At 41.4% G+C, this 24201-nt stretch overlaps 1 protein-coding gene across 3 annotated transcripts in view; it reads left to right on the top strand.

Moving 5' to 3' along the window:
- Positions 1-6512: 6512 nt before the first annotated feature.
- si:dkey-100n23.5 (uncharacterized) overlaps positions 6513-24201 on the top strand; it is a 101145-nt gene continuing 83456 nt past the window's right edge. For 2 of the 3 annotated variants that reach the window (XM_014164938.3, XM_082967080.1), the window contains exons 1-2: positions 6513-6696; positions 21245-21297. In XM_014164938.3, the coding sequence (XP_014020413.1) occupies positions 6613-6696; positions 21245-21297 (137 nt within the window). In that variant the 5' untranslated portion in view covers positions 6513-6612. The remainder of the gene's footprint in view (positions 6697-21244; positions 21298-24201) is intronic. The other variant, XM_014164939.3, reaches the window with a different exon arrangement.

Here is a 24201-nt window from a genome sequence, read left to right as displayed (position 1 = left end):
GAATACACAATGAGTAATGATAACTTGGCTATATACACAAGGTACCAGTACAGAGTCTATGTACAGTGGTACAAGGTAATTGAAGTAGATACATAAGCACTAAGGCATGAGTGTGTGTGGTATATGGCCAATATACCACAGCTAAGGGCTGTTCTTGTGTACAACGCAAATCGGAGTGCCTGTATACAGCCTTTAGCCGTGGTATATTGGCCGTATAGCACATACCCCTGAGATGCCTTATTGCTATTATAAACTGGTTACCAAGGTAATTAGAGCAGTAAAAATAAAGGTTTGTCATAAATGTGATTATATATGGTCTGATTGTCACGACTTCCGCCGAAGTTGGTCCCTCTCCTTGTTCGGGCGGCGTTCGGCGGTTGACGTCACCGACCTTCTAGCCATCGCCGATCCACTTTTCATTTTCCATTGGTTTTGTCTTGTCTTCCATCACACCTGGTTCCAATTCCATCAATTACATGTTGTGTATTTAACCCTCTGTTCCCCCCATGTCCTTGTCCGTAATTGTTTGTTGTAGTGCTTGTGCATGGTATGCTGGTATTTACCGGGGTTTGTTTCACCCATTTATTGTATTGTTCTGTTGACGGTGGTTTATGGTTATTAAACACAACCGTTGTAAATCCGTTTCCGCTCTCCTGCACCTGACTTCTCTGCCGCCAGTAGCATCGCATTACACTGATATACCACAGATGTCAGCCAATCAGCATTCAGGGCTCGAAACACCCAGTTTACAAGTACATTTGTAAACTAGGTGGTTTGAGCCCTGAGTGCTGATTGGCCGAAAACCGTTGGATATCACGTATACCACGGGTATGACAAAACATTTATTTGTATTGCTCTAATTACGTTGGTAACGTTGGAGGCTGGGGATTGTTACTAGGCAACAATCCAGTTTCTTATTACTGAAAGAGCACCTTTACTTTATCACGAAAGCACTTGGACTTTGAAAACTTGACAGTTGTAAGTTATTTATCAATGGAAGTATTATGAACTATAACTCGGGTTGTCATGGGTGAGATAGCTGGGGGTGTTGTGGTGGTAAAAGACATATAGAGGTACATTGATTGGAGAGCGCATCATGCAGAGAGCTATGTGTGCAGTATACTGTATATGACTCTGGGCTCATGGCATGGCTTTGCATGTATCCAAAACGCATGTTATTTTCCTTCGACATACATGTCCACTTATCTGAAATGATAGTGTTTCAACGTGTCACGGTTGTCGTAGGATGAAGGAGTGGACCAAAGTGCAGCGTGATTATCGTTCCACATATTTTATTGAACTGTGAAACTATGCAATACATACAAAATAAACTGAATGAACAAAAACAAACCGTGACGAAGCGTTAACATAGACTTACTCAAAATCAATCTCCCACAAACCCAGGTGGGAAAAACACTTAAGTATGATCTCCAATTAGAGATAATGATGACCAGCTGCCTCTAATTGGAGATCATCCCAAACAAAACCCAACATAGAAATACAAAACTAGAACATAACAACATAGAAAATCTAAACTAGAAAAAAACCTGTCACGCCCTGACCTACTCTACCATAGAAAATAACAGCTTTCTATGGTCAGGACGTGACACAACGTGGATATAATTTGCTTGGATATGCTATTCAATTTTCCATAGGAAAATGGGAAATGCACTGGATTAACTGAGAACAGTAATGCTGACAGGGAAACACTTCAGGCTCACAAAAACACAAGACTTTCTAATACGTTTTTCTAATATAAAAACAGTATAAAAGAAATGGTCCAGTGTTTGTCTCTACAGTTGTAACGTGGGTCGTCTAATGGGGCCCAAGACGCGGTGTGTGACGTGCTCATATTTACTTTTATTAAACTTTAAATCAACAAAAACAACAAACGACCGTAAACAGTCCCGTCAGGTGCAACATACACAAAACAGGAAACAACCACCCACAAAACACAGGAAGAAAACACCCCTACTAAATAGGACCTTCAATTAGAGGCAACGAGGAACAGCTGCCTCCAATTGAAGGTCAACCCAAGAAACTAAACATAGAAATAGACATACTAGAATAAACATAGAAATATACTAACATAGAACATAAGCCAAAAACCCCGAAACACATAAAACAAACACCCCCTGCCACGCCCTGACCAAACTATAATAACAAATAATCCCCTTTACTGGTCAGGACGTGAAAACAGTGCAGTATTCAGACCCCTTTACTTTTTCCACATTTTGTAATGTTACAGCCTTATTCTAAAAGGGATTCAATAGTTTTTTCCCTTATCAATCTACACACAATACCCCATAATGACAAAGCAAAAAGTGGTTTTCAGATTTTTTGGGGGGGGGAAACAACGACTGAAATATCACATTTACATTTGTATTCAGACCCTTTGCTCAGTACTTTGTTGAAGCACGTTTGGCAGCGATTAGAGCCTCAAGTCTTCTTGGGTATGACGCTACAAGCTTGGCACAAATGTATTTGGGGAGTTTCTCCCATTCTTCTCTGCAGATCCTCTCAAGCTCTGTCAGGTTGGATGGGGAGCGTCGCTGCACATCTATTCTTAGGTCTCTCCAGAGATGTTCGATCGCGTTCAAGTCCAGGCTCTTTCCCTCAATCCTTAATCCCGACTAGTCTCCCAGTCCCTGCTGCTGAAAAACATCTCCACAGCATGATGCTCACACCACCATGCTTCACCGTAGGGATGGTGCCAGGTTTCTTCCAGACATGACGCTTGGGATTCAGGCCAAAGAGTTAATATTAGTTTCATCAGACCAGAGAATCTTGTTTCTCATGGTCTGAGAGTCTTTAGGTGCTGGCTGTCGTGTGCCTTTTACTGAGGAGTGGCTTCCATCTGGCCACTCTACAGTAAAGGCCTGATTGGTGGAGTGCTGCAGAGATGGTTGTCCTTTTGGAAGTTTCTCCAATCTCCACAGAGGAACTCTAGAGTTCTGTCAGAGTGACCATCGGGTTCTTGGTCACCTCCCTGACCAAGGCCCTTCTCCCCTGATTGCTCAGTTTGGCCGGGTGGCCAGCTCTAGGAAGAGTCTTGATGGTTCCAAACTTCTTCCATTTAAGAATGATGGCGGCCAATGTGTTCTTGGGGACCTTCAATGCTGCAGACATGTTTTGATACCCTTCCCCAGATCTGTTACTCGTCACAATCCTGTATCGGAGCTCTACAGACAATTCCTTCGACCTCATGGCTTAGGTTTTTGATTTGACATGCACTGTCAACTGTGGGACGTTATATAGACAGGTTTGTGACTTTCTAAATAATGTCCAAACAATTGAATTTACCAAAAAATTCTACAATCCTGTTTTCGCTTATTCATTATGGGGTATTGTGTGTAGATTGATGAGGAATAAATGTAATTTAATCAATTTTAGAATAAGGCTGTAACGTAACAAAATGTGGAAAAAGTCAAGGGGTCTGAATACTTTCCGAGCAAACTGATCAATTTGATCATTATGTTTGTAAATGTAAATGTAAATGTTTATTGTCCCACACCTAACATACTTTTATTGCAAATTGCAAATAAACTTCACATTATAACACAGCATTACAGTCATAGGATATTCAATATTGTGTGCTACAAATGTGTTAGGGAGCAGGTGTCACTGAGTGACAGGCGAGGAGGAATGTAGGTGTGTGTGTGTGGTGTCTGTGTAGTGTGTGTGTTTCTTCTGTTTTGTCCCATTGTAACCTCATCTCTAGGGAACTGAGACAGAGGCATGTCAGTGTTGCCTCATCGTTCCCAGGGTGTGACAGTCTCTGAAGCTCTGAAGCCACCATTGGTGATGGGTGCAGCTGGGGCTTAGTGGCAACAATGGGCCTCTCTACACATATTTCACACACACACACGCACGCACACGCACACACGCACACAGACACACACACAGACACACACAGAGACACACACACACACACACACACACACACACCCACACACACACACACACACCACACACACACACACACACACACACACACACACACACAAACAAAGGGGCACCTATCACAGACAAACACAGACCTTATTACACAAAAAAACTAAACTAAATCAATCGTAAACTGACAATATTACCTTGTACTTACCATATATCCATATATCCACATACATACATATTCACATACAAAAGCACACAGAACTGCTGCATATCGAAAGACTGAATCTTCATTACAGGTTTCTGAAAATGTCTTTGGCATGAGGTCAGCACCAACTCTGTTTTCGAGTCCCACCCCTACAGCAGATTCCATTGTGGTGAAGCACAATAGCATTGAACAGAACAGAACCAGTTTAAGTCTAGATACCGAGAGCAACACCTCTTACCCATTGGCAAATACCTAAAGACATGCTGTGCCTTTACAGCTGTCACACCCCACACAGTATTCTTCCTCCTACTATCTCTCTAATTAGTGTTGCAACATGTGGGTTTTGCTCTCCTCTGGGTTCCTCATCATGATGCCACTTCTCTGTCACCTATCCCTTTTCAGGCCAAAGGTATAGCTAAATTGCTCTGTTTGTGTTTGATAATAAAATGTATGTATTTAGTTTTTAAAACATCCTCAGTGATAATGATAACAACTTGTTATTATCGGCTAGCAGCTATCTCACCTCTTCTGTAAAATGTTGCAGTTGTTATAGCACTGGCAGGTCCTAAAAATGCATGGCTTACACCTTGAAGGGTGTTTTGCATTTCAAGGGACAGGGAAGAAATTCATTTCAAGGAAATCATTTCAAGGTTAATTACATGGTAATAACCAGTTGGGTGAATGTGAGGTTAGCCTGAAGTAGAATAGCATGGTACATTTAAGTATACGGTTTTACTGTATTCTAAAATGAGAACGTGTGGAGGAAGTTTGCATAAGAAAACCAGATAAGTTGGTTCAAGATTTACAACCTCAATATTTATAACAAATGAGGGTGACTCTTGATTTTGCCATATGCCTGGCTGGCCACCAGCCTTTACCTCTTGCACATGCATGAAGATAGACATACATCATACTGACAAGTATAATTTCATGTGAAAGGGTTAGCTACAGTCTGCTTAAGAAGAGAGAACCTCATCTCAAGGGTCAATACCAATAAAGTATTGTATATAAGCCCTAGATTGCTGATGTTATGTATTGGTCATTGAGAGGCTTTGAAGCCACCTGTCAGCCATCTTGGCACTCCTCAGTAGGAGTAGTCATCCATAGGAATGAATGGAATTCTACAGTATTTCAATGAAATGTTTCAAAGATAAAATTAAATGTATTTAAGTTCTTCGCATTCATTGCCATGGTTGCCATTAAGTTTGCTGACGACACAACAGTGGTAGGCCTGATCACCGACAACGATGAGACAGCCTATAGGGAGGAGGTCTTTAGAACTGGCAGTGTGCTGCCAGGTCAACAACCTCTCCCTCAACGTGAGCAAGACAAAGGAGCTGATCGTGGACTACAGGAAAAGGCGGGCCGAACAGGCCCCCATTAACATCGACTGGTCTGTAGTGGAGCGGGTTGAGAGTTTCAAGTTCCTTGGTGTCCACATCACCAACGAACTATCATGGTCCAAACACACCAAGACAGTCGTGAAGAGGGCACGACAAAACCTTTTCCCCCTCAGGAGACTGAAAAGATTTGGCATGGGTTCCCAGATCCTCAAAAAGTTCTACAGCTGCACCATCGAGAGCATCCTGACTGGTTGATTCACTGCCTGGTATAGCAACTGCTCGGGATCTGAGCGTAAGGCATTACAGAGGGTAGTGCGTACGGCCCAGTACATCACTGGGGCCAAGCATCCTGCCATCCAGGACCTATATAATAGGCGGTGTCAGAGGAAATCCCATAAAATTGTCAGAGACTCCAGTCACCCAAGTCATAGACTGGTTCTCTGCTACCGCACAGCAAGCGGTACCGGAGCGCTAAGTCTAGGATCAAAAGGCTCCTTAACAGCTTCTATCCCCAAGCCATAAGACTGCTGAACAATTAATCAAATGACCACCAGACTATTTACATTGATCCCCCTCCATTTGTTTTGTACACTGCTCCTACTCGCTGTTATTATCTATGCATAGTCACTTCACCCCTACCTACATGTACAAATTACCTCAACTAACCTGTACCTCGCACACTGACTCGGTACCCCCTGTATATAGCCATGTTATTGTAATTTTATTGTGTTACTTTTTATAATTGTTTTACTTTCGTTTATTTGGTAAATATTTTCTTAACTCTTCTTGAACTGCACTGTTGGTTAATCAGTTAGGGTCAAAGTAGTGGAATGGGGTGGTGAATTTAAGTTTTTATGAAATAGTGGTATATAGGTGTAGGGTTAGTGGTGCAATTGTTTCCTTTTCCCAATTCCTTTTATTTTTGTATAATAAAAATGTCCAAATGTCACGTGTCGACCACGCACTACCGCACAGTAGGTGGCGGCATGAACAAACAAAATGTTCGAACGACATAATACCAAAGAAGAAGATCTCTTTGCGTTTGCAGCGTCCATTCTGTTTGTCCTTAGCCATGTACTGTAGCTAGCTAGGAAGTTGATGTCATCAAGTTTCACATGATGTGTTGCGACGTCCAAACATCAAAACATTGCTAGCAAATTGTAAAAAGAAATGGATAGTAACAATATAATTCCATTAAATAACGACAGTAGACGCTGTATTTTCTTTAATACAGATTCTGACGACTATCGATGTGTAAGTAGCTTCGTACAGTACCTACCTAACAACAATATGCAATGGGCATGGGGAGATAACCAGTTATCTAGCTAGCATGCTAACTGTTGCATTTTTGTTGACAGATCCATCGTTTATTCTAACCATCTGTGTTTACCAGTAATACACGTGACTAGTACTGGCAGCTTTAAGCAATTCATTTGTTACTTATCTGGTCGGCTGGTTAGTGACCGACTGGTATTAAAATGGGTGCCATACTATAGGTAGTTGTTTGGTTAGCTAATATCATGCTGGCTAACAACTTGTGTATGCTGGCCAAGTGTGGCATTGGTGTTGTCATTTCCTTTGACTGACTGAGTTATGACAAGTGAGTAGCAAGCTTTGTTTTTTCTTTTGACAGCTGAAAATGTTGGGCAACCATAATTCCTTATCATAATGTGATAGCTGGTGTTCACTGGCTCCCTATGGTGTGTGTGTTTGGTATCTTACTGAGTACATTTACATGCACACTAATAATTCGATATTAAACTGATTATGACAGTCATGTAAACACCTTACTCTGCTTATCTTAATCGGCATAAGGTCATAATCGAAGTAAGTATACACCGATTAAAACACCTGGTTTTCTGAACAATCTTATTTGGACATCTTAATTGGCGTTCCAGTGATGTATTTGATCTGCGCATGTGCCAGCCTCGGGTAACGTTAGCGCAAACTTCCCTCTTAAAGCTAATTTATGCTTGATCCGAAAATGTCGGAGATGCCATATGGATGGTGTGACGCAATTGCAGAGCCTCCGTAGTCATGCAGGGGCCAAAATGACCTCCGTATCCGCTCAAATATTGTAACAATAAGGAGGGCTCCGTAAAGCTCCACATTGACATGATTGGTTGGCATAAGTTTCTGTATAAACACAAACTCACTTCCTTGACAACTTCATTCACAACAGTTCTGCGCTGCTCCACGAAGCGCAAGAAGGATGAATACCCTGACTTCTTTAGAGGCCACATCACCGTAAATGTTGCACGGCCAATGCAGACGACAGATTGACCATGCAGCGCCTTTTACCCGCGAGTGAAGTATGCATCTTATAATTCGTTTTCACGTTTGTCAAAAGTCCCATCAGTAGGTTTATTTAATGAAAACAGGATTATTAGGGAAATCTTTCTTGCAAACCATGTATACTTTTTAAACTAACTATTATATTAACCTGACTATCCACAATAATGTCATTGTTGTGTGCGCATGTAACCGTGCTCACTCTCTCTCTTATAATTGTGTTCTAATGGTACAGAATATCATCAGCAGTGGTCATTTCCTCAGTATCAGCGCACTGATGCTACACACACTGGGCACACTATGGGCAGTGCTGGAAAGCATTGCAATCAGATCCAAAATTGTATGTGTGTCTTAATGTCTGTCTTTGTATGTAGGCTATTGAAACAGCATCTCACACAAAACACCTGGCTCAAAGTTGTCATCGGGTGTATATAGACAGAAAAAGCAATCACCTAATTTACACATGAACAATAGAGTAATGGCTTTGCAATTTGATCCAATGTTTTATGATTTGTGCGTATGTTTCTATGGTCTGTCTGTGTGTCCATCTTCTTATTGTCTGTATCTAAAGGTATCTCATATGAACCACCCGGCTCGGCTCCAAGTTGTCATCAGGTGTAGACAGACAGACAGTGCAGTGGCCTACTTTACACAGGAATGCTGCAGTAATGTTGTCCAGCCAAGAGCCCACATAAACCACTGTTTGGCAGACATGCAATCGCTCCCAACCGACACCGGAAGCTGTCTTCCTTATCAGCCAACCTTGTTAAAGATGCCCAGTTACTAAATAGGCCTAGATCAAAATCTGTCACAGAATTAACAGATCTTTTGTCAGATGAAAAGTAGGCCTAATAGGCTAACCCATATATAGGGCATTTGATTTTTCAATCATTAAATTAAAATTTCTAATCACTTCCTGAATTTACTGGATCAAAATAGAATCAACCCCAACCCTGATACACATTTTGCACAGATGCAAACATACAGTGGCTTGTGAAAGTATTCACCCCTCTTGGCATTTTTCCTATTTTGTTGCCTTACAACCTGGAATTAAAATGGATTTTTGGGGGGTTTGTATCATTTGATTTACACAGCATGCCTACCACTTTGAAGATGCAAAATCTTTTTTCTTGTGAAACAAACAAGAAATAAGACAAAAAAACAGAACTTGAGCGTGTATAACTATTCATCCCCATACTTTGTAGAGCCACCTTTTGCAACAATTACAGCTGCAAGTCTCTTGGGGTATGTCTAGACTCTGGGATTTTTGCCGATTCTTCAAGGCAAAACTGCTCCAGCTCCTTCAAGTTGGATGGGTTCCACTGGTGTACAGCAATCTTTAAGTCATACCACAGATTCTCAATTGGATTGAGTTCTGGGCTTTGACTAGGCCATTCCAAGACATTTAAATGTTTCCCCTTGAACCACTCGAGTGTTGCTTTAGCAGGATGCTTAGGGTCATTGTCCTGCTGGAAGATGAACCTCCATCCCTTTCTCAAATCTCTGGAAGACTGAAACAGGTTTCCCTCAAGAATTTCCCTGTATTTAGCGCCATCCATCATTCCTTCAATTCAGACCAGTTTCTCAGTCCCTACCAATGAAAGACATGCCCACAGCATGATCCTGCCACCACCATGCTTCACTGTGGGGATGGTGTTCTCGGGGTGATGCGAGGTGTTGGGTTTGCGCCAGACATAACGTTTTCCTTGATGGCCAAAAAGCTCAATTTTATTATCATCTGACCAGAGGACCTTCTTCCATATGTTTGGGGCGTCTCCCACATGCCTTTTGGCAAACACAAAATATGTTTACTTATTTTTTTCATTAAGCAATGGCTTTTTTTCTGGCCACTCTTCCGTAAAGCCCAGCTCTGTGGAGTGTACGGCTTAAAGTGGTCCTATGGACAGATACTCCAATCTCTGCTGTAGAGCTTTGCAGCTCCTTCAGGGTTATCTTTGGTCTCTTTGTTGCCTCTGATTAATGCCCTCCTTGTCTGGTCTGTGAGTTTTAGTGGGTGGCCCTCTCTTGGCAGGTTTGTTGTGGTCCCATATTCTTTCCATTTTTGAATAATGGATTTAGTGGTGCTCCGTGGGATGTTCAAAGTTTCGGATATTTTTGATAACCCAACCCTGATCTGTACTTCTCCACAAATTTGTCCCTGAACTGTTTAGCGAGCTCTTTGGTCTTCATGGTGCCGCTTGCTTGGTGGTGCCCCTTGCTTTGTGGTGTTGCAGACTCTGGGGCCCTTCAGAACAGGTGTGTGTATATATACCGATGAAATCGGAAGTTTACATACAATTAAGTTGGAGTCATTAAAACTAATTTTTCAACCACTCCACACATTTCTTGTTAACAAACTATAGTTTTGGCAAGTCGGTTAGGACATCTACTTTGTGCATGACACAAGTCATTTTTTCAAAAATTGTTTACAGACAGATTATTTCACTTATAATTCACTGTATCACAATTCCAGTGGGTAAGAAGTTTACATACACTAAGTTGACTGTGCCTTTAAAAACCTTGGAAAATTCCAGAAAATGATGTCATGGCTTTAGAAGCTTCTGATAGGCTAATTGACATCATTTGAGTCAATTGGAGGTGTACCTGTGGATGTATTTCAAGGCCTACCTTCAAACTCAGTGCCTCTTTGCTTGACATCATGGGAGAATCAAAAGAAATCAGCCAAGACCTCAGAAAAAAAATTGTAGACCTCCACAAGTTTGGTTCATCCTTTGGAGCAATTTCCAAACGCCTGAAGGTACCACGTTCATCTGTACAAACAAGAGTACGCAAGTATAAACACCATGGGACCACACAGCCATCATACCGCTTAGGAAGGAGACGCGTTCTGTCTCCTAGAGATGAATGTACTTTGGTGCGAAAAGTGCAAATCAATCCCAGAACAACAAAGGACCTTGTGAAGATGCTGGAGGAAACAAGTACAAAAGTATCTATATCCACAGTGAAACGAGTCCTATATCGACATAACCTGAAAGGCCGCTCAGCAAGGAAAAAGCCACTGCTCCAAAACCGCCATAAAAAAGCCAGACAATGGTTTGCAACTGCACATGGGGACAAAGATTGTACTTTTTGGAGAATTGTCCGCTGGCCTGATGAAACAAAAATAGAACTGTTTGCCCATAATGACCATTGTTATGTTTGGAGGAAAAAGGGGGACACTTGCAAGCCGAAGAACACCATCCCAACCGTGAAGCACGGGGGTGGCGGCATCATGTTGTGGGGGTGCTTTGCTGCAGCAGGGACTGGTGCACTTCACAAAATAGATGGCATCATGAGGGAGGAAAAGTAGGTGGATATATTGAAGCAACATCTCAAGACATCAGTCAGGAAGTTAAAGCTTGGTCGCAAATCGGTCTTCCAAATGGACAATGACCCCAAGCATACTTCCAAAGTTGTGGCAAAATGGCTTAAGGACAACAAAGTCAAGGTATTGGAGTGGCCATCACAAAATCCTGACCTCAATCCCATAGAAACTTTGTGGGCAATACTGAAAAAGCGTGTGCGAGCAGGGAGGCCTACAAACCTGACTCAGTTACAGCAGCTCTGTCAGGTGGAATAGGCCAAAATTCACCCAACTTATTGTGGGAAGCTTGTGGAAGGCTACTTGAAACGTTCAACCCAAGTTAAACAATTTAAATTCAATGCTACCAAATACTAATGTATGAGTGTATATAAACTTCTGACCCACTAGGAATGAGATCAAAGAAATAAAAGCTGAAATCAGTCTCTCTACTATTTTTCGGACATTTCACATTCTTAAAATAAAGTGGTGATCCTAACTGACGTAAGACAGGGAATTTTTACTAGGACAACTGAGTTTAAATGTATTTGGCTAAGGTGTATGTAGACTTTAACTGTATACTGAGATCATGTGACAGATCGTGACGCTTAGATTGCACACAGGTGGACTTTATTTAAGTAATTATCTGACTTCTGGAGGTAATTGGTTGTTTAGGGGCTTATTTAGGGGCTTCATAGCAAAGGAGGTGAATACATATGCACGCACCACTTTTCCCAGTTTTTCTTTTCTGAAACAAGTTTTATTTTTATTTCATTTCACCAATTTGGACTATTTTGTGTATGTCCATTACTTGAAATCCAAATAAAAATCTATTTAAATTACGGGTTGTAATGTAACAAAATGGGAAAAACGCCAAGGGGTTGAATACTTTTGCAAGGCACTGTATTATGTAAATATGGCAATTAGGTGCGCAAATTAATTCATCCCGTGTTAGTTTTTACAGTAGGCCTTTATCCCATGGTCAAACAAAATAATGTGAAACTGAAAAAACTATAGTATTGGTAGGATAAGAAGTGTGTGTGTGTGTGTGTGTGGTTACTAGTTTGTAAACAAAGCCACAGTGTAAACATTGCAGTGGTGGGTGTGATTGAAATCTAGCGTCCCAGTTTCCCGATAGCGATGGAATTTAGGCTTACGAGTGTTTTAATGATGCATCGTTCCTACAACGGCCGAAGATGTAACACGCCTTTCACAAAACACCAAGCTGGGAGAACGTTTGCTAAGTGCGTCACGACGTGTCGATACTGATAGGATCGAAAGAAAAGCAACGCTGCTCTCAGATCAGCTTTCTCCAATAAAATCTTACCTTAACCTTCAAATTATTCCACAATACTGACGACGGATCAGCTTCTAGAGAGATATCTCCTATGGCTGCAAATATCGAGGCAGCTTTTTCTAATAGTTATAAGCATTGCCCTATAATTGACCTATAAAAATGCACTCAATCAAGATTAGGCACATCATTGCGCACTTCTTGTTACACATCATGAAAGATATTGAGGCAACATTTTCAGACCGTAGCCTACAATTACAAAAATATAACTACATTTAATTATCATAAAATGTATTTCAATGTGATTTGAAATGCTATATATACAAAAGTATGTGGATACCCCTATAAATTTGTGGATCTGGCTATTTCAGCCACACCGTTGCTGACAGGTGTATAAAATCGAGCACCAAGCCATGCAATCTCCATAGACAAACATTGGCAGTAGAATGGCCTTACTGAAGAGCTTAGTAACTCAGCCACCTTTCCAACAAATCAGTTTGTCAAATTTCTGCCCTGCTAGAGTTGCCCCGGTCAACTGTAAGTGCTGTTATTGTGAAGTGGAAACGTCTAGGAGGAACAACGGCTCAGCCGCAAAGTGGTAGGCCACACAAGCTCACCGAACGGGACCACTGAGGGCTTGAAGAGCGTATTGTGTAAAAATCGTCTGTCCTCGGTTGCAACACCCCCCACTAAGTTCCGAACTGCCTCTGGAAGCAACGTTAGTACAATAACTGTTAGTCGGGAGTTTTATGAAATGGGTTTCCGGGGCTGAGCAGTCGCACACAAGCCTAAGATCCCCATGCACCATGCCAAGCGTCGGCTGGAGTGGTGTAAAGCTCGCTGCCATTGGACTCTGGAGCAGTGGAAGTGATGAATCACGCTTCGCCATCTGTCAGTCCGACTGATGAATCTGGGTTTGGCGGATGCCAGGAGAACGCTACCTTCCCCAATGCATAGTGCCAACTGTAGAGTTTGGTGGAGGAGAAAGAATGGTCTGGGGCTGTTTTTCATGGTTCGGGCTAGGCTCCTTAGTTCCAATGAAGGGAAATGCTAATGCTACAGCATACAATGACATTCTAGACTATTCTGTGCTTCCAACTTTGTGGCAACAGTTTGTGGAAGGCCCTATCCTGTTTCAGCATGACAATGACTGCACAAAACGAGGTCCATACAGACATTTTGTCAAGATTGGTGTGGAAGAACTTGACTGGCCTGCACAGAACCCTGACCTCAACCCCACCGAACACCTTTGGGATGAATTGGAACGCCAACTGCGAGCCAGGTCTAATCGCCCAACATCAGTGCCCGACATCCCAAATGCTCTTGTGGCTGAATGGAAGCAAATCCCAGCAGCAATGTTCCAACATCTAGTGGAAAGCTTTCCTAGAAGAGTGGAGGCTGTTTAAGCAGCAAAGGGGGGACCAACTCCATATTAATGGCAATAATTTTGGAATGAGATGTTTGACGAGCAGTTGTACTTTTGGTCATGTATACTACATGACCAAAAGTACAACTGCTCGTCAAACATCTCATTCCAAAATTATTGCCATTAATATGGAGTTGGTCCCCCCTTTGCTGCTAGATGCATGTATAAAATGATGTAGCCTATACTGTATTTTTCTTTTAATGCAGTCATCTCAATTTTTATTTGAAGCATATTTTTATCCAGGGTTTGTAACAATTGCAAAGACATTGGTTACTTTGTATTTGAAGTGAACTTGGTTCTGGTGTTCTCGGCAGTCACAGGAAGACAAAACAACTTCTTGATTCTGTGTATAAAGTAATGCACAAAGCATCTAACTTAGCTGTTCTACGATTGGTCTGAGGTAGATAACAAGGGTCTTTACGTGCAACTTTAGTAACGATTGTTTTTGGAGACGGCTCTGATATAACGGTGAACTTAGGCTTAAAATGCTTTTGGGAAAACAGGCTCTGGTCTTCATTATTAATCAGGTTGAAAGCTCCCTGTGCATATCTCTCCCATGGGCAACACTGTCACTGTGGAAGGTCACTCACATCAGCCCTGTTCTGCCGACTGCAGTGCAGACGTGTGTGTGTATGTGTGTGTGTGTGTGTGTGTGTGTGTGTGTGTGTCTTTGTCGTGTTTGTTCTATGATTCTCTCAGCCCCGAATGGAGGGCCCCTCAAGACGCTCGAGGGTGCTATTTCGCTGTTATGCATGCTTCACATTCTCAACTCTCTCTTTGTATCTGTCTCTCTCTCTTTCCCGCTCTCTCTGTCTCGGTTTGTCCCCTTCTCTGTTTTTGTGCATGTCTGTCTCTCTCTTTCTCTCTCTTCTTTCTCTTTCTCTCTCATGTTTATAGTTTGGATGCAAGCCAAAGAACATAGGCCTACAAAGGCCCTAGGTTATAAAAAAAATGGATGCCATTGAAAAAAGGGCTCCCACAGTGACAGGTACATGCATCCTAATGTAAAACAGGTTTCCTCTAGGTTGATACTTATCTCTCTGTTGTTTGTGTGCGTATGTCTACACTTTAGCAATGATTCTAATCCTAACCTTCTGGTAGAGATGGAAAGGTTTCCCTAAAAACCTTCTCAGTTAAATGTTAACTACAAAGTAGCCTATGCCTTATGATTATTTGCGTCAATTCAGTAGCCATTTGTTTTGCAAACTCTGCAATCACATGAGCGCTACAGAAATATTGCTAACCAAACAACGGTCTCTGGCTGGTGCACACTTGAATTACTGTAAAGAATAACTACACCCAAAAATAGACATTCCTTAGATTATTCCCAGACCTCAAAAGTGGTCTGATGTGGTTTAAGCATTGTTGTGGACTAAGAACATCCAGGTTTTTTTGGGGGGGGGGTTTAAGTGTGATTTTAGGAGCTCAAATTGGATCTCCAGCTGTCCCATAGTAATGAATGTGTCGTGTCGGGACGAGACAGACAGGCAGGCAGCTGTTCTCAGCCAGTCGAAATCATGAATCAGCTGGCATCATTTTTATGGATATACAGTGCATTCGGAAAGTATTCAGACCCCTTTTCCACATTTTGTTTCGTTGCAGACTTTTTCTAAAATTGATGAAATGGTATATTTAATCCATCTACACACAATACCCCATACTCACAAAGCAAAAACAGGTTTTTAGAATTTTTTGCAAATGTGTTAAAAATAAAAAACAGATACCTTATTTACATAATTATTCAGACCCTTTGCTATGAGTCTCGAAATTGAGCTCAGGTGCATCCTGTTTCCATTGATCATACTTGAGATGTTTCTACAACTTGATTGGAGTCCACCTGTGGTAAATTCAATTGATTGGAAATGATTTGGAAAGGCACACACCTGTCTATATAAGATCCCACAGTTGACAGTGCATGTCAGAGAAAAAACCAAGCCATGAGGTCGAAGGAATTATCCGTAGAGCTCCAAGACAGGATTGTGTTGAGGCACAGATCTGGAGAAGCGTACCAAAACATTTCTGCAGCATTGAAGGTCCCCAAGAACACAGTGGCATCCATCATTCTTAGATTGAAGAAGTTTGGAACCACCAAGACTCTTCCTAGAGATGGCCACCCGGCCAAACTGAGTAATCAGGCGAGAAGGGTCTTGGTCAGGGAGGGTGACCAAGAACTCGATGGTCACTCTGACAGAGCTCCAGAGTTCCTCTGTGGAGATGGTTGACCTTCTGGAAGGTTCTCCCATCTCTGCAGCACTCCATCACTCAGGATTCTATGGTAGAGTGGCCAGATGAAAGCCACTCCTCAGTAAAAGGCACCTGACAGCCCGCTTGGAGTTTGCCAAAAGGCACCTAAAGGATGCCGCTGAAAAACATCCCCAAGCATGATGCTGCCACCACCATGCTTCACCGTAGGGATGGTGCCAGGTTTCCGCCAGACATGGCGTTTGGCATTCTGGCCAAAGAGCTCAATCTTTGGTTTCATCAGACCAGAGAATCTTGTGAATCCTGGGACTGGGAGACTAGTCAGGATCGAGGGAAAGATAAATGGAGCAACAGTACAGAGAAATCCTTGAGGGAAACCTGCTCCAGAGCGATCAGAACCTCAGACTGGGGCGAAGGTTGACCTTCCAACAGGGGAACGACCCTAAGCACACAGCCAAGGCAACGCAGGAGTGGCTTCGGGGCAAGTCTCTGAATGTCCTTGAGTGGCCCAGCCAGAGCCCAGAATTGAACGCGATCAAACATCTCTGGAGAGACCTGAAAATAGCTGTGCAGCGACACTCCCCATCCAACCTGACAGAGCTTGAGAGGATCTGCAGAGAAGAATGGGAGAAACTCCACAAATACACGTGTGCCAAGCTTGTAGCATTATACCCAAGAAGACTCAAGGCTGTAATCGTTGTCAAAGGTGCTTCAACAAAGTACTGAGTAAAGGGTCTGAATACTTATGTAAATGCGATATTTCAGTTATTATTAAAAAGAAAGGGATTCGCATGAGCACCACAATGCCTATTCCACCAACACTCTACCAAGAATTTCCAGCACACAGCTTTGACCTACTACAGTAGCTATGTTGGTATTGTACTTCAAACTATGTGTAGGCAGGTTGCTTAGCAATCAAAACCTTTTCAAACAGCTTCATTCATACTCTTAGAGGAGGTGTTTCCAAAATAATGTGATTTGTACTGTATACAAGGTAAATTATTGGATTCTTCACACACCACAGTAAGACATTATCCCATTACGCAACCTTCTCATGCTTTTTTTAATTAAATGAAAGCAAGCTTTGCTTTTATACTTACAAGTCCATCAGGCTTGGTTGAGTTGTTTTGTCTTGTGGTGCATGCATGTATTTCCTTAAACCTTTATTTTAGCAATACATGTCATTGAAAAATAATAATCATAATATCATTGTTTTTTGGTCAGTAGGTACCCAGCAAAACAACAGAACACAGTAGCTGTTGGACACAGTAGCTTAGATAGATAGAGCCTGTCTTCATTCCTGATTTCTGTAACTGTTAGCTCACCTGTTTAATATTGACATAAGCTCAGAACCACTTGTGTTTCGAACATGGTTCTGTTTTATCAATTGCTGTGCTGATCAGTGGACAGTTAATTACCAAAATGTATCTTAAAGTTGCAATATGTCACTTTTTGGGCGACCCGACCAAATTCACATGTGTGTTATAGATCGGTCAATCTCATTGAAAGCAAGTCTTAAGAAGCAGTAGATCTGTTCTATGTCCGCTATTTCTATGCTTCCCTTAAGTTAAATTTTTTGTGTCTTTTACTTTCAGTTTTGTACACCAGCTTCAAACAGCTGAAAATACAATATTTTTGGTTATGGAAAATATATTTGTCACAGCTGTCGTTGAAGAGAGAATGGGACCAAGGCGCAGCGGGTTGCGTGCTCAACATATTTATTATACAAAAATGCGAACACCACGGAAAAACAATAAACAAACTACCGACAGGAACAGAGAAGCAGGCTCAACAGAAGCAGTGCTCTCAAACAAATACCCACAAGTCAACAAACAAAACACACACCTATTTATAGGACTCCCAATCAGAGGCAACTAGAAACACCTGCCTCCAATTGAGAGTCCAGCACCCAACCTACACATAGAAAAACTAACCTAGAACATACCCATAGAAAACACACATAAACCAGTGACCAAAAAACCCCCGAAATACATAAATACACTACCCTCTGCCTCGTCCTGACCAAACTACAATAACAAAATATCCTCTATACTGGTCAGGACGTGACAATATTTCACAGGGATTTAGATTATTCTCTACACCAGGTATTCCCAAACTGGGGTATGCATATGGCAATGCCGTCGAGGGTACGCTAAATAAAAATATGATTCACATTGAAAAACTATATATTTATTTGTATTTTTTTTCTTCACATTTTCAAACAGTCCATTTATATTTTCCAACGGGGCTATACATTTGGGTGAGGTTTCTTTCTCACCTGAGTAGCCTCGTTTCACAGCCAAAAATGTAATTAAACCATCTAGTGTTCAGAGAAATAATAACACAATGTCAAATACAGGTAGCCTAGTCAAATAATTAACATCCAATCACATTAACCGTTAATCTCTCGCGGGAATTCCATTAACGGTCCGTATGTAGCCAAACGTAGCTGCTGCTCGTTCCGTTTGCTCGAAAATTGATAAATGGTTAAAAAAAAGTAAGGCCTGCGTCCATCAAGACACATACCAGTTCTACTGATAGTACTGCTACTACCAGCAGTACTACACCTGCACTTGTTGACGACACGAGTTGTTCTGCTTCCACGAGCACATCCTGTGCTAGCATCAGTAATTCTACATTTGTTAGCCCAGCTAGCACAGACTCGAACAGTTGTGAATCTGATGCAGCCAAAGAGCTACTGCCCCCTTACCCGGGAAAGCACCGAACAGACAGGGACTACAAGCCACGGGAGTTTTTTGAGCGAGAATTAAGACGACTTTCGAGTAGTAAGACATGTATAAAAGCAACAGGGTCTAGAAGCGTCTTATATGTTGAGCTACCGAGTGGCTAGGACAGGCAAGCTCCATACTATTGTGGAGGATTTAATTCTTCCTGCTGCCGTGGATATGACTGGGACAATGCTGGGGGAAAAGGGCCCAATAAACTATACAGACAATGTCTTCATCGAACAACACTGTTTCACAACGCATCAGTGACATGGCAGGAGATGTTTTGAAACAATTACTGCTTCGCATACAAGCCAGTGAATTATATGCGTTACAGCTGGATGAGTCAACAGACGTGGTGGGCATGGCACAGCTCCTGGTATATGTCCGTTACGTTTATGGGGGGTCGATTAAGGAAGACATCCTCTTCTGCAAACCACTGGAAACCAGGACAACAGGAGAGGATATTTTTTAAAGTACTGGACAGCTTTGTGACATCAAATGGACTTTGGTGGTCAAGATGTGTTGGTATCTATACTGATGGTGCAAAAGCCATGACAGGAAGACATAGTGGAGTGGTAACGCACGTGTAAGCAGTTGTTCCCGACGCCACTTGGGTACACTGCAGCATCCACCGAGAGGCTCTTGCTGCCAAGGGAATGCCTGACAGCTTGAAAGACGTTTTGGACATTAGAGTGAAAATGGTTAACTTTGTTTAAGCAAGGCCCCTGAACTCTCGTGTATTTTCTGCACTATGCAATGATATGGGCAGCAACCATGTAACGCTTTTACAACAATCAGAAGTGCACTGGTTATCAAGGGGCAAAGTATCGACATGCTTTTTTAATTGAGAGAACTTTAAGCTTAAAGTTCTCTTTACTGACCATCATTTTCACTTGTCTGACTGCTTGCATGATGACGAGTTTCTCACACGACTGGCCTATCTGGGTGATGTTTTTTCTCGCCTGAATGATCTGAGTCTAGGATTACAGGGACTATCCGCAACTATACTCAATGTGTGGGACAAAATTGAGGCTATGATTAAGAAGTTGGAGCTCTTCTCTGTCTGTATTAACAAGGACAACACACAGGTCTTTCCCTCATTATGATTGTTTTGTGTGCAAATGAACTCAAGCTTACAGACAATGTCAAATGTGATATAGCAAAGCTCCTGAGTGAGTTGGGTGTGCAATTACTCAGGTACTCTCCCTAAACGGATGACACAAACAACTGGATTCGTTATCCCTTTCATGCCCTGCCTCCAATCCACTTACCAATATCTGAACAAGAGAGCCTCATTGAAATTGCAACAAGCGGTTCTGTGAAAATGGAATTTAATCAGAAGCCACTGCCAGATTTCTGGATAGGGCTACGCTCAGAGTATTCTGTCTTGGCAAATTGTGCTGTTAGGACACTGATGCCTTTTGCAACCACGTACCTATGTGAGTGTTGATTCTCAGCCCTCACTAGCATGTAAACTAAATACAGACACAGACTGTGTGTGGAAAAAGGTTTAAGACTGAGACTCTCTCCAATAACCCCCAACATTGCAGAGTTGTATGTTTCCTTTCAAGCACATCTTTCTCATTAACCTATGGTGAGTTATTCACAATTTTTTATGAACAAATAAAGTTTACATGTAAGATGGCTAAATAAAGAGCAAAATTGTTGATTTATTATTTGTGCCCTTGTCCTATAAGAGCTCTTTGTCACTTCCAACGAGCCGGGTTGTGACAAAAACTGACACTCATTCTTATGTTTAATAAATGTATTGTATAGTGTGTGTTTGGCAGGCTTACAATGATGTCAAAAAACAATTTAGAGTGCGCTGAACCTGGTGCTAGAGGGGGTACGCAGTTGGAGGTTGAATGTTTGAAGGGGTACAGGACTATAAAAAGTTTGGGAACCACTGCTTTACACTACTTAATTGTTTGTCACATAAACTGAAATTTGGCAAACTATTTGAATTTTAGCAACCAGGAAAAGGCGGAGCGATGTATGCATAGTGTATCTTTTAAAGTTATGTTTGTACTTGTACTTCTTTTTGCAATAAAGATGGTGACGCGACAATAATAGGCCTATATCTAAAAAATAATACAGCCAAATGATATACATATTTTTAATCGAAGTCCATTATCCCACCGAAGAGTATGAATTAGGCTGTTTGAAAAGGTTTTGATTGCTAAGCAACCTGCCTACACATAGTTTGAAGTACAATACCAACATAGCTATTATATTAGGTCAAAGCTGTGTGCTGGAAATTCTTGGTAGAGCATTGGTGGAATAGGCATTGTGGTGCTCATGTGAATTTGCTTTATTTTTCGATTTCAGACCAATGCCTACTTCTCACTTAAAACATTGTTTTTAGTTTTTAATTTCCATGGTTTTTACACTAGAATTTAAAGTTCTGTTAAAGAGGAACTGCACCCACTGATTTGTCTTAGTTTATTTACTTCCTATTAACACATAGGCTAGTTGTAGTAAATTCCAGTTAAAAAAAATACCACCTGAAACAGGATCGTAAAATAAAGCCATACCAAATGTTGTGTTCCCCTCCACAGGTGGTGATTCTCACAGTGAAGCGAGCCACAGGCACCTTCTCACTGATAGGATGGTGAGTATTACTTCAACCACCTTTTACATTATTACCCAATTAATCAAATAGCTATTCTTTATAAAGAGATTTAATTAAGATAATAAACCGATTGACATCTCTTGGCTTTGTTTCAAAGTAGCGTTCTTCAATCCTGGGGGACCTGCATTGTTTGTAGGCCTCAGTTCATCCCAGTACTCACTAGGCTTGGGCGATATACAGTTTATACCATATACCAGGGTATTTCAAAATACCAATGGTGTGTTTTCAGTAGAGGTCGACCGATTTTATGATTTTTCAACGCCGATACCGGTTATTGGAAGACCAAAAAAGCCGATGCCGATTTTAAAATATAAAAAAATTAATACAATTGATTTATTTGTAATAATGACAATTGCAACAATACTGAATGAACAGTTATTTTAACTTAATATAATACATCAATAAAATCAATTTAGCCTCAAATAAACAATGAAACATGTTCAATTTGGTTTAAATAATGCAAAAACAAAGTGTTGGAGAAGAAAGTAAAAGTGCAATATGTGCCATGTAAAAAGCTAACATTTAAGTTCCTTGCTCAGAACATGAGAACATATGAAAGCTGGTGGTTCCTTTTAACATGAGTCTTCAATATTCCCAGGTAAGAAGTTTTAGGTTGTAGTTATTATAGGACTATTTCTCTATACAATTTGTATTTCATATACCTTTGACTATGGGATGTTCTTATAGGCACTTTAGTATTGCCAGTGTAACAGTATAGCTTCCGTCCCTCTCCTCGCTCCTACCTTGGCTCGAACCAGGAACACATCGACAACAACCACCCTCGAAGCAGCATTACCCATGCAGAGCAAGGGGAACAACTACTCCAAGTCTCAGAGCGAGTGACATTTGAAACGCTATTAGCGCGCACCCTGCTAACTAGCTAGCCATTTCACATCGGTTACACCAGCCTAATCTCGGGAGTTGATAGGCTTGAAGTCATAAACAGCACAATGCTTGAAGCATTGCGAAGAGCTGCTGGCAAATGCACAAAAGTGCTGTTTGAATGAATGCTTACGAGCCTGCTGGTGCCTACCATTGCTCAGTCAGACTGCTCTATCAAATCATAGCATAATAGCACACAGAAATACGAGCCTTTGGTCATTAAAATGGTTGAATCCGGAAACTATCATTTCGAAAACGAAACGTTTATTCTTTCAGTGAAATACGGAACCGTTCTGTATTTTATCTAATGGATGGCATCCCTAAGTCTAAATATTGCTGTTACATTGCACAACCTTCAATGTTATGTTATAATTATGTACAATTCTGGCAAATTAATGGACTTCACACAGTTCGCAATGAGCCATGTGACCCAAACTGCTGCATATACCCTGACTCCTTGCACGGAACGCAAGAGAAGTGACACAGTTTCCCTAGTTATAAGAAATTCATGTTAGCAGGCAATATTAACTAAATATGCAGGTTTAAAAATATATACTTGTGTATTGATTTTAAAGAAAGGTGTTTATGGTTAGGTACATTGGTGCAACGACTTTTTTCGCAAATGCGCTTTTAAATCATCACCCGTTTGTCGAAGTAGGCTGTGATTCGATGATAAATTAACAGGCACCGCATCGATTATATGTAACGCAGGACACGCTTGATAAACTAGTAATATCATCAACCATGTGTAGTTAACTAGTGATTATGTTAAGATTGATTGAAAAGTTTAATGCTAGCTAGCAACTTACCTTGGCTTCTTGCTGCCCTCGCGTAACAGGTAGTCAGCCTGCCACGCAGGCTCCTCGTGGAGTGCAATGTAAGGCAGGTGGATAGAGCTTTGGACTCCTAACCGGAAGGTTGCAAAAATGAATCCCCGAGCTGACAAGGTAAAAATCTGTCGTTCTGCCCCTGAACAAGGCAGTTAACCCACCGTTCCTAGGCCGTCATTGAAAATAAGAATGTGTTCTTAACTGACTTGCCTAGTTAAATAAATAAAAATCGGTGTCCAAAAATACCGATTACCGATTGTTATGAAAACTTGAAATCGGCCCTAATTAAACGGCCATTCCGATTAATCGGTCGACCTCTAGTTTTCAGTACCGGTGGGGTTGTGGGCACTCCCGCTACGCCACTGCTTATAACTAACATACTAAGTTAAGTATAACTATAACACATCTAAGAGGTGTCAAATATATTATATCCAGATCAGGGCTCCAGCTATGCATTTGGTTCGATATCTTGCTAGCTAAGTGGCTAGATGTTAAGATCAAGCTTCTTGCTTACAACAGAGACATTCAATCCCCTCCTGGAACAAGATTCCTATTGTGTGTTTTAAAAAAAATTATAATTTGAAATAGTGCCCCTTGTGTGCACTTCCAGTAATACCGTATGGTACAGAAACGGTATTTAGATCTGGATACCGCCCAACCCTTGTACTCACACACCTGATTCAATTAAATCATTGTCATATCTTCAAGCCTTTGATTAGCGGAATTAGGTGTGTTAGTGCTGGGTTAAAGCAAAAGCCTGGACACCCTGTGGTTTTTCAGGACCAGGATTAAAGAACCCTTTGTTAAAGGATTTGTCTTGCCTTAATTCTGCTATTCACTGATGACGTGATGATGCAGGGAAGAGTGGAATCTTTAGTTGGTGGCTGGGTTAGGGTCAAGGGTAGCGAAATATTGCACTGGAAAATAATCCATGTAGATCAAGAATGTGTATAAACCTTGGATTACGGATGCTATGTATTGGCCATTGAGAGGCTTTGAAGATACCTGTCAGCCATATTGGCTGGAGCAGTCCTCCATAGGAATGAATGGAATTCTACAGTATTTCAATTAAATGTTTCAAGGACAAAATGACATGTATTTAATAATTTTTTTGTAGTGAGGACAGTAACATTAGTACTGTCTTAAAGTACTTCAATAAGGAAAATGTTTT

The sequence above is a fragment of the Salmo salar genome, chromosome 21, assembly GCF_965601325.2.
Source record: "Salmo salar chromosome 21, fSalSal1, whole genome shotgun sequence".
In the NCBI taxonomy this organism is placed as follows: Eukaryota; Metazoa; Chordata; class Actinopteri; order Salmoniformes; family Salmonidae; genus Salmo; species Salmo salar.
The sequence above is the reverse complement of the archived record's forward strand: the minus strand, read 5'-3'. Positions and strand labels throughout refer to the sequence as shown.